At 34.4% G+C, this 19,140-nt stretch overlaps 2 protein-coding genes across 6 annotated transcripts; one reads left to right on the top strand and one right to left on the bottom strand.

The window, feature by feature from the left end:
• The first annotated feature begins 5,432 nt into the window (after positions 1 to 5,432).
• LOC116114483 (L-type lectin-domain containing receptor kinase IX.1-like) lies at positions 5,433 to 7,628 on the top strand. Its single transcript, XM_031400628.1, is given in 3 exon segments — positions 5,433 to 5,439; positions 5,893 to 5,916; positions 5,919 to 7,628. Coding segments are annotated over 3 exon segments (1,731 nt in total). The 3' UTR covers positions 7,619 to 7,628.
• A 3,488-nt stretch (positions 7,629 to 11,116) lies between these two features.
• On the bottom strand, positions 11,117 to 15,100 carry LOC116114495 (putative ABC1 protein At2g40090). Of its 5 annotated transcripts, none has more exons than XR_004125559.1 (7): positions 14,995 to 15,100; positions 13,228 to 13,333; positions 12,850 to 12,951; positions 12,557 to 12,659; positions 11,993 to 12,075; positions 11,741 to 11,810; positions 11,117 to 11,524 (listed from the first exon to the last, which is right to left on the bottom strand). XR_004125559.1 is itself a non-coding variant. In XM_031400641.1 (7 exons), the coding sequence occupies exons 4-7, from the start codon at positions 12,581 to 12,583 to the stop codon at positions 11,277 to 11,279; spliced, it is 444 nt and encodes a 147-aa protein (XP_031256501.1). In that variant the 5' UTR covers positions 12,584 to 12,659; positions 12,850 to 12,951; positions 13,228 to 13,333; positions 14,995 to 15,100; the 3' UTR covers positions 11,117 to 11,276. The 5 variants fall into 5 exon arrangements, 3 of the variants coding, with proteins under 3 accessions (XP_031256501.1, XP_031256503.1, XP_031256502.1); XR_004125558.1 differs by lacking the exon at positions 14,995 to 15,100 and adding exons at positions 13,444 to 13,547; positions 13,675 to 14,209 and having other exon boundaries at positions 11,741 to 12,075; XM_031400641.1 differs by having other exon boundaries at positions 11,117 to 11,321; positions 11,488 to 11,524; positions 11,741 to 12,075.
• Between the last annotated feature and the right edge of the window lie 4,040 nt (positions 15,101 to 19,140).

The raw sequence follows: 19,140 nt of genomic DNA on the forward strand, positions 1-19,140 counted from the left end.
CAGCAACAGGTCACGGCAGCAGTAGTCTCCTCTCACGACAACACCAGCAGGGCAGCAGTCAGGTCAGTGTGGTCTCTTAATTCAAACCAATCTTGTAGAGACGAATTGAAAGTTTGAAACTGAAAGAAGAAAAGACAAATCTTGCATGACAAAAAACTGCTCTGTAAGCTGTAGCTTTTTACTGATTTTTTTTTTCTGTTTTGAAGAAGATGACTAGACGACTAAGAGTCTAAGACGAGTACCAAGAGTAAGACCAACTGTTTAATAGTTGGTATCTGTAACCAAACGCAGCGTTTTGGCAGGACAGACACTAAAACGCTGCGTTTGACTTACTTAGATACAATTGCAAGCACACCCTCCTTTGTTTACAACCTTGCAGATTTCTCCTACATCCTATCTAATAGACTAATATGCACCAATAATTTAACATATAATTAATGATTTGGTTGAAAAGAAAAGCAGGTGACCGAATAGATTTTGCTTGCAAAACATTGAGAAGCAGTCACATTTAAAAACAAAAAGAAACAATCTTTCTTTATTTGATAGGAGATACAAAAATAAAATGTTGCTTTAGGCAATTTATGGGTGGGGACCGTGGGGTACCAAATTTTAACTTTGATCTATAAATTCTAAAACTATTGGTGAAAGAATTGAATGAAGAAAAGAAGCATTGATTTTTATGCTAACAAAAATTGTGTATTATTTGGTGCATTTAAAGTCATANTTTGGGAATTCCATCTATATCCTTTGATTCATTACAAACTCACCCCCATATCAACATATTCTCCATGAAAAATCCTTACAATTAACTCCCCACTTTTCATGCTAATTAGGGGTAGAATGGTCAAATTGCCCTTAGGGAAGAAAATATCTAAAACTTAACCAACATTTTAATCGGCCTGTCGCCGCGGCGAAGAAACTTCTGTCACCGCGGCGAAACTGTCCAGAGAGTTTCCCCGTGGTTTCAACACATCTTCGCCGCGGCGAAGATTCTCCTTCGCCCCGGCGAAGCTTGGCACACTAAACTTCTTCTATTTTCAACCAATTTCAGGGCAAACATTCAACATAACATTCAATCAAACAATAATACCAAAAATCAACTCAAATAAGAGCGAAAGAGGAAACAATAACAACATACCTCATGTGGGGCGTTACAGGAAATATCTTTAGTCTTTGCCCATTATGATAAAAGGGGTTAGGATATAGTAAAGGCGGGACCAACTCATGGATATGCGCTCTTGTACTTGTACAGTACATTTGAGATCTTTAAAAAAGAATCTTTTCGAATTAATAAATTTCACGTGAATTATAAATATTTTTATATTGTTGTGATTAATAAAGTTTTCTTTATTTTGTAATTTTGTTTTATTAAATTTAAATATTTAAATAGTGCATAAATTTCACTACTACAAGAGTGACTTTAATGCTACTAAGAAGTCCGAATTGGATACTTATTTGGGAGAGGCAAGGTTTGATCGCATCAAATTTTGTAATTTGGATGTCCTAGACCATTGGAAGAAAAATAGTGATCGATACCCGATACTTTCGATGATGGCCCGTGATGTAATGAGTATACCAATAACGACTGTTGCTTTGGAATCCAGTTTCAGTATTGGTAGCAAAGTGCTCAGTAAATATCGAAGTTCACTTTTACCGGAGAATGTAGAGTCTTTGATTTGCACTAGGACATGAATTTCTAGATATGAAGTTAAAGGTAACATTTTAACTTATATTTCATATGTTTTAATATTTTTGTTTGTTAATATATTACGATAGTTAACTTATATCTTGTTAATTGTAGAAGATGAAATTGATGATGTTCAGCTGCTTGTGCCATTAAGTAAAGTGCGGGGGTAGGAGATTGCATAATCAAGGGCGGCTTTGTTTGTTTAGTGTGTTTGGTACTTTGGTTAAACAATTATATATGTTTAATTGTTTAGTGTTTACTATATTATGTATGTTGCATGTTAAACAATTTTATATGTTTCGTGTTTACTAATTAGTAATTATTATGTATGTTTAGTGTTTATTAACTCTATTATCTATATGGTGGAGTTTGATATAAATATGAAAAATATTAATATTGAATTAATAATGTTGGTGAAATCTAATCAAATTTAATTTAATCATCCATTTATTTAATATAATAAGTTTAATATGGAAAACAGTAAAAAATATGAAAAATGTAAAAGACTGTTTCCATTTTCACGAGTGACCCGTGGGTGACCCGTGCCCGCACGGGCGGGTACGGATCATGAAAATGTCAACCCGTGAGAATTTTTCACCCCTTAACCCGTGACCCATTCAACCTGTGACCCGTTGCTACCCAGACCATACCCGCCCAACCCGCCCGTTTGCCTGGTCTACCAATAACCCTAGTTCTCTGCCCTGATCTATCTCAGCTATGCTTGGTCTTTTACCTGCGCATGACACAACCCCTTCTCTACCCTAGTAACCTCGCGACACACTTGGAGACAGCAACTTGTAAGTCAAGCATCTGAGATCTGAGAAGGAGAAAGAGACAACTATTTCCCCTCAGACTTGCGACACGCTTCACTGCTCCGGTGCAGCAGAGTTGTAACCAAGCAGAGTAAACAAAAACTAAACTTCTTTACTTGCCTAGTGATGTTGTTTCTTTTCCATTTCCCTGCAATAGATTCTAGTCTATTTGAGCAGTAGAGTTGTTTTTAAATTGATGTTCAACCGGTGCAAATTGATGTTTTTTCAGCATATATTTCAAGTTTTCAACAGCAGATGCAGAATTGCAATTTTTTAATTTCAAATTCAATTCAAAACCAAGTACTTGCTTAAACCAAACTAGATTTTTGGTTGGGTTCAAAACAATTCAGCCATCAAATCAGTTCACTTTTGGTTCAGCTAATTACTTGAACAGGATTTCTAGTTTGGTTCAAGAAAACATTGAACCAGTTTGGGTATCCGGTTTTTCACACCCTAGTCGTATCAATATATTGACATGAATCAATGTTGTAAACTTATAACGTAAAATTTGTAAATAAAACAACATTACAAAACCATCTTAAACCATGACTAGAATAGTCTTTTTATTTATTTTTTTTTTAAAGAAAATTTATACTCTTGGCATTTTGTGCAGGCCCATTAACGTTATTGGTTAGCAACAGTGTCATGATGCCTTAATTTGATAAAGAGTGAATGACAATTGCTCACCCAAGGTTCGCTGTAATTACATTTTTTCTCCCATAAACTTTGAGAAAAACAATTTCCCATGGGTAAAGCTATGAGAAGACTATAATCCCTTGACTATTTAACTTTATAATTTTCAATGAGGCTGAATAACAAATTCCCACCCAAACTTGACTAAATGTATTTTTCATCCCTAGTTTGGTTTATATTAATTTTAACGTTTAGGGTTAATAAATTAAAAAACAATAAAAATAAAGTCAATTATTAAAATAAAAAATTATAAAATTTGAAAAAATAATTAAAAAACTGAAAAAAATAGTTGGTCGGAATTGCATAAGCAATTCCGGCTGATTTGCACCCCACTGGGTGCGATTTCGACTGATTCCCACTTGGTTGGGTGCGGTTCTGACTGTATCGCACCTAATGGGGTGCGATATGGCCGAATCGCACTTGGTCGGGTGCCACTCTGGCCAAATCGTATCTGGCCTGGTGCGAAATAGACGAAATCGCACCCACTTGCGTGCGAATCAAGCGGAATCGTTGGGTGCGATTCCAACCAACTAATTTTTTATTTAGTTTTTTAATTTTTTTTTCAAATTTTCATAATTTTTTTTACAAATTTTCGGTTTTTCTTTTTGGAAATTATATTTCTATATAATTTCATAAAATATATAAAATTTTAATGAAATATGTTTTGTAGTTTTTATAAATATTCAATTGACAAATATTTTATAATTTTTAAAATTAATATATATAATTTTAATTTAATTTTTTTTTTAAAGAAATACACATACTTTTAAAGTGAAACCTCCATTGTTATTATAGAAATTGAAGATAAGGGTTTAAATCGTTAATTTCCAAGTTGGTGAAAGTAATTTTACTTGTTGTGTATTTAGGGGTGTAAGTAACATTAACCCTATAATATATGTTGTGCAAACGGACAAGAATGCCCTTTTGCTATAAAACTAACGTCTGAATAACAATGGATGGAAAATGTTTTTTTTTTCAAAGTTTATGGGTGAGAAAATGTAATTACGGAAAACTCTTTATTTATATTTTTAATACTTTCTATGCTTTTTTTTTAATGTAATGTTTAGAGATAAAATTCATCACAATGTGCCTTTACTTCAAGATATCAAAATAATAACTAGAAATTTGAATGTATTAAACTAACTTAAATTTGGACAAGTGTAGGAGAACAAAAGAGTAAAGAAAAATTAACAAACCAACTTACAATTGCAAAGCATAAATTTCATCTCTCATTGTATTTATATGATTTATCAAACTCTTTCAATTGCATAGATCTTGTCTTCATTATTTGAAAATAAAATTAGAATCTAGTGAATTAGATAATTATGATTAGAATAGGAAATAAAATTTGTAATACATATAACTCTTTAAGGTCTTATTTAATAATTTTAATAATTAAAATAATAATAGAGTGTAAAGAGATGAAATATAAAGGGCAATAGCATCTCATTTTCTGAACAGGTAATGATATCCTATATTATTTATTTATTTATTTTAACAGCTTTATAGTAATCAATAAACAAAGAGAGAGACTATTATTAAATCATAAGAAAATATTTATTGCCGAATTACTTGGAAGAACAGTTGGATGTTAAATGCCCCAGATGATGCTTTCCCGCCAATGCAAAGGGAATAATCATATAATTAGTCAACACTGTTTCTATTAATTAATTTCCTTCGCACGTTATCATCTCTAACTGTCTCAGCAGTTGGATTAATCAGGCTCATAAATCTGGTTGAATTTGTAAACAAGTCGGCACGAAGGATTTTAAAATGTTCGAGGTTATCAAAAAGCAGTTTCCAGGGTATCACTAGTTGCTATTATACTTCAATTTGTTTTGTTTTGTCGGCGATTCATCTGCCATCAATCAGAGTTCTACTTCTAAATGTTTTGATTCCCTTTCAACGAAGTTTCGTTAAGATAAATTAAGGGTTAGTTGGAACTTGACCATCAAGCCATAGACTAATGCATGGATCCACTCTATTTATAATCAATTAGGTTCTCGGCTTTCATGCATAACACTGATTCGCTTCCTGCCCTCTCTCTCTTGCCATGGCTACCTTTACCTATGATTTCCTCGATTTCAGTTTCTTCATTTTCTTTATTGTTCTTCTTCCCTCTGCGCGCTTCACTTGGCTTCCGATTGTCAGGTTTTGACCCAATGATAACAGAATACTGTATCAGGGAGATGCAGTAGCTTCCGTTGAACTGTTGCATTGAATTTTAGAGACACTTATACATGTCGCGTTGGCTGGGCCACTTATCCTGAGAGAGTACCGCTCTGGAATCCTGAAACACAGGGCTTCGTTTGGTTGGATTTTGGGAATACTACTTTTAGATTCCAAAAAAGTTAAACAGTAAAATACCAAAAAACTCACAATATTATTCAACTTTATTCAATATTTTTTAAACCCCTAAATTTGTTAATTAATTAAATACCCCAAATATTTTTAATGTTTTTGTTACGGCGACTCCGGCCACCCTCGGCGGTGGTGGCCGGCTGTCCGTATTTGAGGGGGATTGGGGGTGTTTTGTTAACTTTTAATGTTTTATTATAAGGGGTGTTTTGTAAAAAAAAAACATAGGGGGTATTTTAAATTGTAAATCCTACATCGTAATACCCGCCCAATCAACGTTTTTTTAACTTTTTTCAAAAAACTTTTCCCAAAAACACAAAATTGTGAACCAAACGGAGCCAGAGCTTTCCGACTTCACTGCCAAGTTCTCTTCATAATCGACACCCAGCGTAGTTCCCAATATGGCAATGGACTTGCGTTTTTCTTAGCTCCTGTTGGCTTTCAAATCCCTCCGAATACAGCTGGCGGCTTTTTAGGCCTGTTTAACACCATAACTGCTTACTCATCTTCAAACCAAATTGTTATGGTGGAATTTGATTCTACCTGGAACGCTGAATGGGATCCTCCGGATCTTCCTGAACAAGACCATGTAGGGATCAACAATAACTCAATTGCTTCAGCTGTCTACACCTGCTGGAACGCTAGTTTCCACAGTCCAGACACCGCTGATGTGCAGATTACATACAATGCTACTACTAAAAACTTGAGCGTCTCTTGGAGCTACCGGCAGACCTCTAATTCTCAAGAGAACACAAGTTTATCTTACCTAATTGATCTGAGGAAGGTTCTTCCAGAGTGGGTCACTATTGGGTTTTCAGCTACGACGGGTGCGTTATTAGAGCGAAATATACTTGACTCGTGGGAGTTCAATTCAAATTTGGTTATGAAGGAGACAAACGGAACGGATACAAGAAAGACCAAAATAATAGTTTCTGTCACAGTTTCGTTGGGTGTACTTCTAGTAGCTGCTTTAGTAATGGGAGTCGTAGTTTTGCGAAGGCGGAAGCAGATCGTGATGGAAGACACTGCTGAAGCAATGAAATTAACTTCTATTAATGATGACCTTGAAAGAGGTGCAGGACCGAGGAAGTTTTCTTACAAAGATCTTGCCACTGCAACGAACAATTTCTCGGACGATAGAAAGTTGGGTGAAGGAGGGTTTGGTGCCGTTTACAAGGGTTACTTTATTGATATTGATTTGGCTGTTGCGGTGAAAAAGATTTCAAAAGGTTCTAGACAAGGGAAAAAAGAGTACATAACTGAAGTGAAGACTATCAGTCAATTGAGACATCGAAATTTGGTGCAACTTATAGGTTGGTGTCACGATGGAGGTGAATTTCTTTTGGTCTATGAGTTTATGCCAAATGGAAGTCTTGATTTTCACCTCTTTGGCAAGAAGATCTGTCTTCTCACTTGGGCTGTGAGGTACAAGATATCTCTGGGTTTGGCCTCGGCTTTGCTCTATCTTCACGAAGAGTGGGAGCAATGTGTAGTGCACCGAGACATCAAATCAAGTAACATAATGTTGGATTCTAATTTTAATGTCAAACTAGGTGATTTCGGATTGGCGAGGCTCATGGACCATGAGTTAGGTCCTCAGACAACTGGGTTGGCTGGAACTTTAGGTTATCTGGCCCCGGAATGCATTAGCACAGGAAGGGCTAGTAAAGAATCCGATGTATATAGTTTTGGAGTGGTTGCTGTAGAAATTGCTACCGGGCGGAAGTCAACTGATCCCATGAAGGAACAATCTGAAATGGGGTTGGTGGAGTGGGTTTGGGATCTGTACGGAAGTGGAAAACTTTCTTTAGCATTGGATGAGAAACTGGGTGTGGATGTAGATGAAAAACAAGTGGAGTGTTTGATGGTTGTTGGATTATGGTGTGCTCATCCAGACCGCAGTTTCAGACCTTCAATAAGGCAAGTGATTCAAGTACTTAATTTCGAAACAGCCATGCCAAATCTTCCAATGAAGATGCCTGTTCCGATGTATCATATACCTACTGATCCATTAGTCAGTTCCGGTGAACCTTTCATTACAAATTCAAGCATTGAAGTGGGTCGTTAGACTTTTAATTAATTTCTACAGTTGTACATGTTGTAGCAATGTATGTACTAATTTTTCTTTGATGATATGTTAATTAATTCAAGCATAATTGAAGTGGATCGTTTGACTTTTATATTTTTTGACTTTATGTTTTGATGATGTAATAAAAGATAAGATAGCAACATATGATATGGTGTATATAAATTCAATTGAGGACAGGGCGCTTTTAATCCGAGATTAAAGTATCAATAAAGCCAAATTCAATTAGGTAGAACAGGCGATTCTTAATTCATAAATTTGACTAATTATAATCCTTGGCATGAACTAGCTTTCTTGCTTCGTTCTTTTGACTTATAATCCTTGCAATGAAAAAAAATCATCTCAAGTATTAAATCCTACGTATGTATGAAAGGAAACAAATCATAATTGTTATGAATCGAGACTAATTATCAATCTATCTTTAGCCAAACACACAATCAATCAAGAACATACACACGAGATTTTTACCATGATTCACCTATTCAAGATTAGATAGACTATGTCTATATTGAGCTCCAGAATACTAAAGTTCACTGCACTAATCTTTGAAGATTACAAAGTACAATACATCACTTAATCTCGAATAACCCTCTTCTCTCGAATCCTCAAAACCCTCCTGTAACCCTTGAAACCTAAGAGAAAATTAACCCAGATTCTCTAATCTTGAAGGAAACATGACCTTTAATGCATGATTCAATAGATCACAACAAGGGATTACAATATTTGAGACTAACAGAAAGAACCCCGCAGAGAACAAAACATTCACCCAAAAGAGAAGAAGGCTGCTCTATTGAAAAAGGTGATTGGTCTGCTTATATACCATTGACCATAATGGAAAGGGGCAGCCATTGGATCAGACGTGAATCAACACTCAGGATTCACTTAAGCAGCAGACCAAAAAGGGCAACGTATAGCACAAGGTCACACAACACCTTTTTGTGCTTCAAATTTATCAATCTCCACCTTGAAGCGAACAAACTCCTACAAAACAATACCACATAAGTGCAACAGGTCACTCAAATATTCCTTCTCATCTCCATTATCTTACCTTATGTAGAGCAAGTTCAAGCACTGGTTTAACTTAGCAACAATCACCACTTTGGTGCCCATGTCGGCTAGATTGTCTTCAGTTGGTATCTTCTTCAGATTCACCTCTCCTCTGGTGATGAGATCTTTGACAAAATGGAACCTTACAACTGTATGCTTGGTCTTCTCATGGTACACAAGGTTTTTACTTAGGTATATGACGCTTTGACTATCATAATATATTGTCACCAACACAGCCAGTAGCTTAGCTTCTTTCAAGATCCCTTGCAACCATATAGCTTCTTTGAAGGCATCGGTTACAGCCACATATTCTGCCTCTGTTGTGGACAGTGCAACCAATTAATGGTTGCAGTTGTGACTTCCAATTAACATAATTCCTTCCAAGTGTAAAATAATAAGTTGTGGTGGACTTCCTTGTATCCTTGTCATCTGCAAAATCAGAGTCTACATACCCACAAGATCAAGTGTATCATTTCTTTTACAATAATCCAAATCAACATGCAAAGAGCTGTTAATATACCTCAATAGCCATTTCAATGCAACCCAATACTCAATTCTAGGATTAGACATATATCTACTTAATAAAGAGATTACAAATGATAGGTCTACTCTAATACTAATCATAGTAGACATAACTGAGCCTATTGCATTAGAATGAGGGATGTTCTCCATTTTGTCATTTCAGCTTCTATTTTGGGACATTGCAGTTTACTAAGAACAAAATGGCTTGCTAATGGCATAATAACTAATTTGGAATCAGACATTCCAAACTTAGAGGTAAGTTTTAGTAAATATGACATTTGGTGGATTTTTAGCTGATTCGGCTTTCTATTTCTCTCTATCACCATTCCTAGTATCATTTTTGTACATCCTAAGTCTTTTATATCTAATTCAGCATTCAATTTTGCCTTTAAATCATCTGTCTTAGACTTATTCTCACTTATTAACAACATGTCATGAACATATAACAAGTATATAGGCATGTTATTAGTGAGTGCAAAATAAATCAGTTGTCATACTTACTTCTAGTAGACCCAATGTGAACAATAAAGGAATCAAACCTTTTATACCAATGCCTAGAGGACTGTTTAAGACCATACAACAATTTATGCAACAAACACACATGATCAGGAAGATATTTATCTCTAAAACCAACAAGTTGACACATGAATATAGTGTCTTTTAATTCACCATACAAGAAGGCAGTATTTACATCTAATTGTTCTAGTTTTAGGTCATGGTGAGCAACGATAAAAAATATTAATCTAATTGTTTTAAATTTAACTACCTGGGAGAAAATTTCATTAAATTCAATACCTTCTCTTTGTGTGTAGCCTTTTACTACCAATCTGGCCTTGTATCTCAGAGGATCAGACTGACTCATACCTTCTTTTAGTTTAAACAGTCACATGCATTCCACAAGCTTCTAGTCTTTAGGTTTTTGAACCAATGACCAATAACTATTAACCTTCAAGGAGTGCATCTCTTCTTTCATGGTAGCTAGCCATTGCTTGTTATCCTTTGAGCTCACAGCTTCAATACAAGAAAAATGACATTTGGTGTCTATCGAAAATAGACGTTAATAGTCAAATTTAGACTTTGATTGTTCATCGCATCTAAAATTCCTAATCGCTAGCTAGTTGCAAAATCATTGTCGTAGAAAGTATCCACAACTAAAATCATGGCTAGACGCCAAAACTTTTTCTTTAGCGACGAACAATTTAGTTACTAATTGCCTCAACAAATAATCCCCTAGATTAGACGCCAAATGAATAAGGGTAATTTAGTAAAATTGCATCGCGACTATTGATTTAGTCGCAGAATATATCTTTTAGTGACTAAAAAATGGATAGTAATTCCCAAAAAAAAAAAAAAAAAAAAAAAAAAAAAAAAAAAAAGACACCGAATGCTTAAAGGTAATTTGGTAAAAGCAATTCACAACTACTTTTTTAGTTACAAAATGCCTATTTTAATGACTAAAACTTTAGTTGTAATTGCCAAAAATTTTAGTCGGTGAATGTTGGACCGAAATATGATAATTTCCTTTCTGCAACCATTAAATTAGTTGCAAAAAGTATGTTTTAATGACTAAATTATCAATGGCGAAAGCAACTCAATTTTAGTTACTAGAAGTGTATGACCAATTTGCTTTCTTTGATTCCATAACTAATCATTTGATTAGGAAAATGGATTTTTCTACATCTAAGTAGTATAATTGCCCATAGAACATGAGATTGGGAAACTAATTTTTGTAGTCAGTAATAATTGATTAGTCCAGGATTGTTTATTATTTCTGTGACTAAAATTTAGTGGCAAATAGGATTACATTTAAGAGTAATGTTGCTGCTCCTTGTAATTCAACACATTGAACATCAATATAATAAGAGAGACACAATACAAAAATGTGGATCAATAACATCAATTATCTTCATTGCATATAAATCAATAGTCCATACATGGATTTTTTAGTAACATGAGCAATAAAAATCCAAAATTGCACTATCATGTGTGCATAACCAAAAACAAAAATGCATAACCCAATCAGTTCGGTCACCTTTTGGAGCTTTACCTCGGTGGAAAGCCAGAGTCTTTATCATCCCCACACCTTAACTATTGTAGTGAACAGGCCTATCCTTTCCTATGGTCTTCCAATACCCAAAGTCAGTAGCACAATTCATTCTACCAAGTCTACAGAAGTTCATTTCAAATAATTGAAAATAGAAACCTAGAGGAATTTCATTTCTAACAAGTCTACGGAAGTTCAGTTACATAGCAACAGTATTTGCAATAAGCAAGTAGTTGACCTTGGGCAAACTTTCACGCATTTCATCAAGCAACCATCTGCACATGTAAGTCATAAAAATATCAATTAACACTAGAAGTTTCAGAAAATGTGAAAACCATTTTAATAGATGCAATACAGAGTGACCCATCCAGGTATATACAAAAAATGGAGCATACAAATATTATAGTTATTTTTCGTGCAAATAAATGCTTTATCAATGACTGGAAGATGGAGGGATAATTAACAAGCACATGAACCATACAGAAACATACCTATAGTCAAAAGAAGGAAAAAACTTATTAAGGGTATTCACAATCAGCTCCACAGTGGCATGATCTGCAGCTGCAGTATCGGTCATGTGAGTATAATGAACCTGAATATTGAGGAAATAATTTTGACATAGAAAGCAATTAGGAAACATTCTAGTCCTATATTTGTGCATAATTTGCATGGAAACTTGGACTCTGCTTAGCATACTAAATGAACTTTGAGGTAAAAATAACAGTGAATAAAACTTTAACAACTTTTTGCCATCATGCGTACGAGCAACATGAACTTGTGCAAGGGAAGCACTTTCTATAGGAACAGGATCAAATTCTTCAAAAACCTGCACATAAAGACTTAAAAATCAGCAAGCACATATGTCTCCATTGGGAACAACAATATGACCACTCAACATGAGAATTTATGCATAAATCTCATAAGCACCAATATCGCTAGTAAATAATTCATGAAGTAAAAATTAAATTATTGGCTGTTAAAAAGAAAGCCAGATTCATGAAAAAATGTGCATCCTTGGTAGAGAAACCCAAGTTGGACAAATAGTAGGAACAAGTAGACAATGTGGACGATGGTCCAGAGCACACAATTAGTTTTATGTCTGATACGTAGACTTGTTGAACATGTAAAATTTTGTGTTCATTTTAACATCATACCATAATAAATACTTCAACAGTTCATGTACAGTGATACGAAATAGGATTCTAAACTAATAATGTCATTTAACTTTTGATTTAAGAGAATAAAAAAAAGGTTGTTCTCTACAAGCTACCACTAGTGGAGGAAATTTGCAGGAAAGAACTCATCACCTTTGCAAAAATCAGTAGCAACAACATCAATAGTTGTCTTTATCTTCTCACCATACCCTGTTCTACTGGTAGCCTCTTAAAAAAATCCAATCCTTCTTTCACACTGCAACAAGAATTGGACATAATTAGAAAATGAACCACCCTCTAATCAAAGTTTACTAGTATTATGTATGACTTTATATGTTGAATTTAAAACTTAAACAACCATAAATAACAGGAAAGTAGAAAGGAAGCCAAAGAACAAATATACTTTGCATATGAGTAGAAGGCAATAACAAGATTAAGAAACTTACTCCCATTGTAGTGGTGAACCCCAACTTTAGCCAACATCACATAGTACTCTATCTCAGACTTCCGAAAAGGAGGGCGGTTGCTGGTAATGATAACCAGCTTCGCTGTAACCCAAAAAAGAAAAAAGAAAAAAATGGTTCATTTAACAAATCCGCAAGAAATGAAATATTCCCATAACAAAGACTAGATCCAGTCAGAACCCAATAATTTCTAAGTTCTCATGAAAAAAGGGTCACAACCTAACAACTAAAACACAATCCTTTTTTTGGGTCCACAGCTAAGTGTCATTTTAGTTCATAAAAGAAGCTCAAAAATACAGAGATAATATAATCATCAATACATGAAATAAAACGAAAAACAAAGTTAATAGGTTACGTTACCTTTGGAGCTTCTTAGGGTGTGAAGCATAGTTTTGTAACCCAAAGTGTACTTGCCACTCTTCATGACACGAGTAGGCCTGTTGTCGATGCTCTCATGGGACTTCTTCTACAAGAGTTAGCCATAATCAACTTATTTCTCTTCTTTAATTAAGATTGAAAAGGAATAAAGAAGCAAATAAAGAAGAAAGAAGAGAGACAGAGAAGGAGATGAGTTACAGTCTTCTTGGTGGCCACCATTGTGTTAAGGCACTAGGGTTCTCACAAAACAACTTCAAAGAAAAGTGAAGAGCTGTCTCAATGAATTTCCCTAACTCCAAAATCTTAATATTCAATCAAAACCATCAAATTGAACACCAAAATCAATAGAATTTTAATTAAATCGACGAATTTTCTCCCATTACGATCTCTAAATTTAAAAAGAAAAGAATGAGAAAGAGGCGAACGAACCAGATTGCGAAGAGGTGGAGAAGCAGAGGGAAATTGATCGTGAAGAAGAGAATTGATCTTGGAGACGAAATCTTCAAACATCTGTTTCTCTCCAAGCTATTTTTGCAATTCTCCCAATTGTTTCCAAGAATTGATTGGATTGGGGAGTTGGATTCGAAGGATCGAGGAGAGTCGGATCCACTGAAGTCGGAGGATTTCTTGGAAGAGAAGAGTTTGTTCTTGAACACCATTGTTACGGTTAATTAGAGAGTGATTTTAAGCAGCCCTAGCATGTTAGAGATGTCGGGCAGCTGAAGAGAAACATTGAAGAAGACGAAAAAGAGAAGAAAGGGGAAATTTTGAAAAACGGGTAGGAAATTTTTCCTTAAATGAAAAATGGGCGGGGAATTTCGCCTTAATGAAATTTGGGGGGAAAATTTTGCCTTACCGAAACTGTTGATGGGTGGGAAATTTTGTCTTAGCGAAATATTTTATTTTTGTTTTTCCAGCTTAATCCTCGATAGTTTTAACTGTCAACGATTGAGACTACAATCGTCAATAAAAAAATTCATACAATTTATTACCAAAGATTGAGACTACAATCGTCAACAAAAGAATTCATACAATTTATTACCAAATCTTTGACAGTTAATAATTGTCAAAAATTATCTAAAACAATCAAGAATTACAATTCTTGACATTTTTTTAGGACAGTAAGAAAATCTGTCAAGGAAAGGGTTTTTTCTAGTGTGACATATTAATTTAAAAAAAGAGTCATGAAACAAAGAAAACCCATTAAAGCTTACCTTTGAAAGAGTTAAATCCCATTCAAATCAAAACCCAAATAAAAAAGAGATCGAAAGAACAAACCCACAAAGCAGTTTAAAAAAAAAAAACCCCAGAAGATACACAGAAATAAATGTATAGAAAATAAAATCGAAAATCTAAAGAACAAGAAAGTGAATAAAAATGCGAACCTTAGTGGAGAAATCAATGAATATGAAACCGTCTCGAATGAATATCCATAAAATAGAAAACTTAAATACCCAATTGAGAAAATAAATAGATATTATCAAACACGATTCGTTTATCAGCGATAACAAACGAATTTAAAGCACCCATTACAATTATAATAGTCATTGCAATGTCAGATGAAAGAGAAGATAAAAGTAAAATCACCCATTACGAAGTTAAAGCCACCCATTTAGGAACATTACAAACAACAGATGCTTAAATAAATTAAAGCAAATGTTGTGAAGAAACGAATTGAAAATCAAACAATAAAACCAAAATACTATCTTTAAAAGAATGAGTTTTGGCATAAAAATAAAAAGAAGTTACCTTCAATGGGGTAATGTAGGTGGCAAAAGTAGAATCGAGGAGATGGTAAAGTGAAGAGGAGAATTGGATACAGAGGAGTGCATGGAGAAGAAGAGGACTCGGGTAAGAATAGGGAAATTGGGGTATTAGGGATTTGGTTTTAAGTTGGGTTTATATAGGATGGGCTTTTAGTAATTGTTTCTAAAAACATAGGCATTTATTTATTTGATTAGTTATTTGTAACAACCAGTTTTAGTCAACATTTGTAACTTTCATGTTCTGTAAACCACCAATTGCAACTAATACTTTAGCAGTTGCCTCAAAAAAGAAAATGCAACTAATGTTGTAGTTGCCATTGTCAAATTTATGATATCTTCATCTTTTGTGACTAATTGATTTTGGTTACTAATAGTATAAATCATTTTTAATAAACAATATTTAGTGTCTAACATTTTGATTGCGAAAAAAAATCCTATTAACAACTATAACTTTAGTTGCCAAAATAACATACCCAAAATTTCAATTTATTCAACCAGGAACATGGGGCACCCAAACTCGCAGAATTTACCATTCATTTGACAACTAAAATCTTAGTTGCTAAAAGAAGATAATTTGCAGCTAACTAATTAGTTACACAATAGTAATTTTAGTTACAAATTAAAATATTATTTTTTTTTATTTTACCATAAAGTGGGGCCCAAAAAAATCAACTTTTAGCAACTAAATACATTCTAATTGCTATACATGAATTTTTGCAACTATTGTAATATGCACAAAATAATTAGTTGCCAAATGTACTGTAGGCCCTTTGTAATTATTGTCAAAGGCTTGGATATTTCGATAATTGTATTATTTTGTAACTAATAAAAATAGTTACAAATTAATAAATAAATATTTGCATCTAACTTAGCAACTATTCAGTAGTTACAAATAATTGTTTTCTGTAACCATAATTTTAGTTGCTGAATCTCTTATTGTAGTTGCCGATTGTGTTGTAATGCTAGGAAAATTTACCGCGTAAGAATTGGCAACCAAATAAATTAGTCGCTAATGTGATATTTTTGGCAACAAATCAAATTAGTCGCAGAATATTAATTTTAGACGCCAAAGGCAAGAATAAATGGGCCCCATAATTTTATTCCTCTTTAGCTGATCGATTGGAATTTAGTTACTAAATGTGGCGTATTTGCAACTATTTTTGTCTAGTTGCAAAAAAATTGGTTGCAAAAAAGTACTTTTTTCTTGTAGTGCTTCTTCATGGGTATCAGATTCAATTCTCTGAACTTCAACTCCAACAATCAATGCAGTGTAGATCAAGTCTACATACCTTTTCCAAAAAAAAATCCTCTTAGCTCTATCCCTTGCCAGCTGATATTGTGCAAGTTCACCATGTTGAGACCTCTCAACATGCTTTATTACTTCATCTTCAACACTTTGGGCATTATCAACTGTTAGTGGTAGATCTGTAGGTTCAGTTTCTTCATCGAGATTGACCAGCTCAGTCTGGTATCTTGCTAGCTTCACCTCAATTTGAGTGGTGTCAGCTTAATTAAAGTCTGAAGAGTCATTACTAGAGGTGCTTGCATTGATGTTAGTTCCTTTGCAAGGAAATACATTCCCATTAAACACTACATCTCTGCTAATTATAAGTCTGACCCCTTGTGCATCCTTTTCCCATAGCCTATACCCTTTGGTTCCTTCTTGGTATCCCTAAAATACACATCTTATAGACCTAGGCTCTAACTTTCCATCACTTGTGTGTGCATAGGCAGCACACCCAAATGCCCTCAGATGACTCAAGTTTGGCTTTCTACTAGACCATTCTTCTTTTGGGCACTTAAACTCTATAGCACTAGAGGGGCTTCTATTAACTAGGTAAGCTGCAGTAGTTAAGGCTTCCCCCAAAAAAGTTTTAGACAAACCTGAAATGAATATGAGGCACCTGACTTTTTCTAACAGGGTTATGTTCATCCTTTCAGCAACACCATTTTACTAAGGGGTTTTTCTAACTGTCATATGCCTAAGTATCCCTTGGTCACTGTAGTATTTGTCAAATTTAGAGTTGCAGAACTCTAGTCCATTATCAGTTCTAAGAGCCTTAACCTTCTTATCAGTTTGATTTTTCACCAAAATCTTCCGATTTTTAAACTTAGTTAAGGCCTTATCCTTAGACTTAGGGAGATTCACCTACCTTCCTACTATAGTCATTTACAGTAGACAAGAAGTAGCTATTCCCACCATGTGACCTAACCCTCTCAAGGCCCCACAAGTCAGCATGCAAATACTCAAGATAGTTAGTAGCCAGATGAGTTCCTTTTGGGAAACTCAATATGTGTTGCTTAACCATGATGCAGGTTTCACAAAACTCAAGGTCTGAAACAATGTCATTACCAAAAAAAGGCTGGTCAATTGAGAATACTCATTCCCTTCTAGCCCATATGGCCCATTCTCAAAGGCCACTTTTCTGTTGCAGAAATATTAGTAGAAACAAGTGCAATATTAAAAGCATCAGAATAATAGTGTCCACATAGTATATACAAACCATTCTTTTTAGTTCATTTTAAGCAGTATACCGTTATTTTTACACACTACAATACACCCATTTTTGCCTTATAATAACAACCAGCCTCATCAAGAGTTCCTAAAGAGATTAGATTTCGTTTCAGTTCAAGTATATATCTAACTCTTGTTAACAATATTACCCTACCATTGCTAAGTTCAATGGTTTTGTTACCACTTCCCTGGACCTTACAAGAGTGATTATTCCCCATATATACAGTTTAATGCTTATCATTCTTAAAATCTTGAAACCAATCTCTATTTGGACTCGTATGAAAGGAACATCCTGAATCTAATACCCATTCTTTAACACTAGCAGAATTAGACACTGTAAGAGCTTCAGAGAACTCAATACTATCACTAGTACATGCTAAGGTACTTTCAGTATTAGCCTATTTCTGTTTCTCAATCCACTCATAGCAATTCTTTTTAAGATAACCAGTTTTATTACAGTGAAAGCATTTCATTGTTTCTCCCTTAGGTTTACTATTTCCCTTTCCTTTCCTTTTATTCTTGAAACCCGAGTTATATTGTGAACCTTTTCCTACCTCTTTTCCTAACTGACCAGAATCTATCCTACCGTTTACAAACAAATTGTTTCCATTCTTTTTTTGTACTTTCAATTCTAACTCTCTAGATTTTAACCCAACAACAATTAAATCAACATTAGGAATAGTGCCACTATACTGTAAAACATTTTTTTACCACTTGATAAGCCTCAGACTATGAATTAAGTAATAGCATAGCCAAGCTAGTGTCTCCTAATTCTTGATCAGTGCCTTTAGTATTACTGCCATTTTTAGGAATTCATCTAGGTTATCATCTAAAGATTTAGAATTAACCATTTTATATGAAAATAAAACATCCTTTAAAAAAGCAAGGTTAGTTGTAGATTGTAAAGCATACAAAGATTCGAGTCTACCCCACAAAGCGATTGGAGTTTCCAAACCATCAACTTTCCTTGGCACATTATCAGACATGTTCATGATGTAAGTAAATCGATGAATGATGGCAGTGGAAAAACAAAAATTTTGCTCATCGATTACTCTGAATTTCCAAGATCAGGGTCTTATGAATATATGTTTTACATGCTTAAATTGAAAAAAAAAAAAAAATCCATACAAGGATTCGTTTATACCTGCATTTGGAGGCTCCTTCAAAGTCTTTGAATTCAATTTCGCTACCGATTTGAGAATAGAATCGAACTCAATTCCCTTTCTTCTTCCGAAAGCCTCTTTCTTCGATCGGAATACAGATAAGACAAACAGCTTTCCCAACTTCAGTAAGAAGGGGGTACGGCTTAACCTATAGCAATCAATATAAGTCAATGAAACGGCAGTCTAGCTATTTTACCTACCCAGGATATGAACAGCGAGCAGTAATCATATCAGCAACCATAGATCCAGAAGATTGTATCACTACCATATCTGCACAACCTGGGCTCTCATACCAGATGATAACAATCTTTAGCTGAAAGAAAGAAAAAATTGTTAGGAATGTGCAGAGCTGAGACCAGCTGTTGTTGAGTGGCAGCAAATGAGAAAGACATATAGTTTTTGATTTTTTGAAATAGAAATAGAAAATTATTTTGCTAGAATTAATTCTTGG

Source organism: Pistacia vera, unplaced genomic scaffold, assembly GCF_008641045.1.
Source record: "Pistacia vera cultivar Batoury unplaced genomic scaffold, PisVer_v2 Contig710, whole genome shotgun sequence".
Taxonomy (NCBI): Eukaryota; Viridiplantae; Streptophyta; class Magnoliopsida; order Sapindales; family Anacardiaceae; genus Pistacia; species Pistacia vera.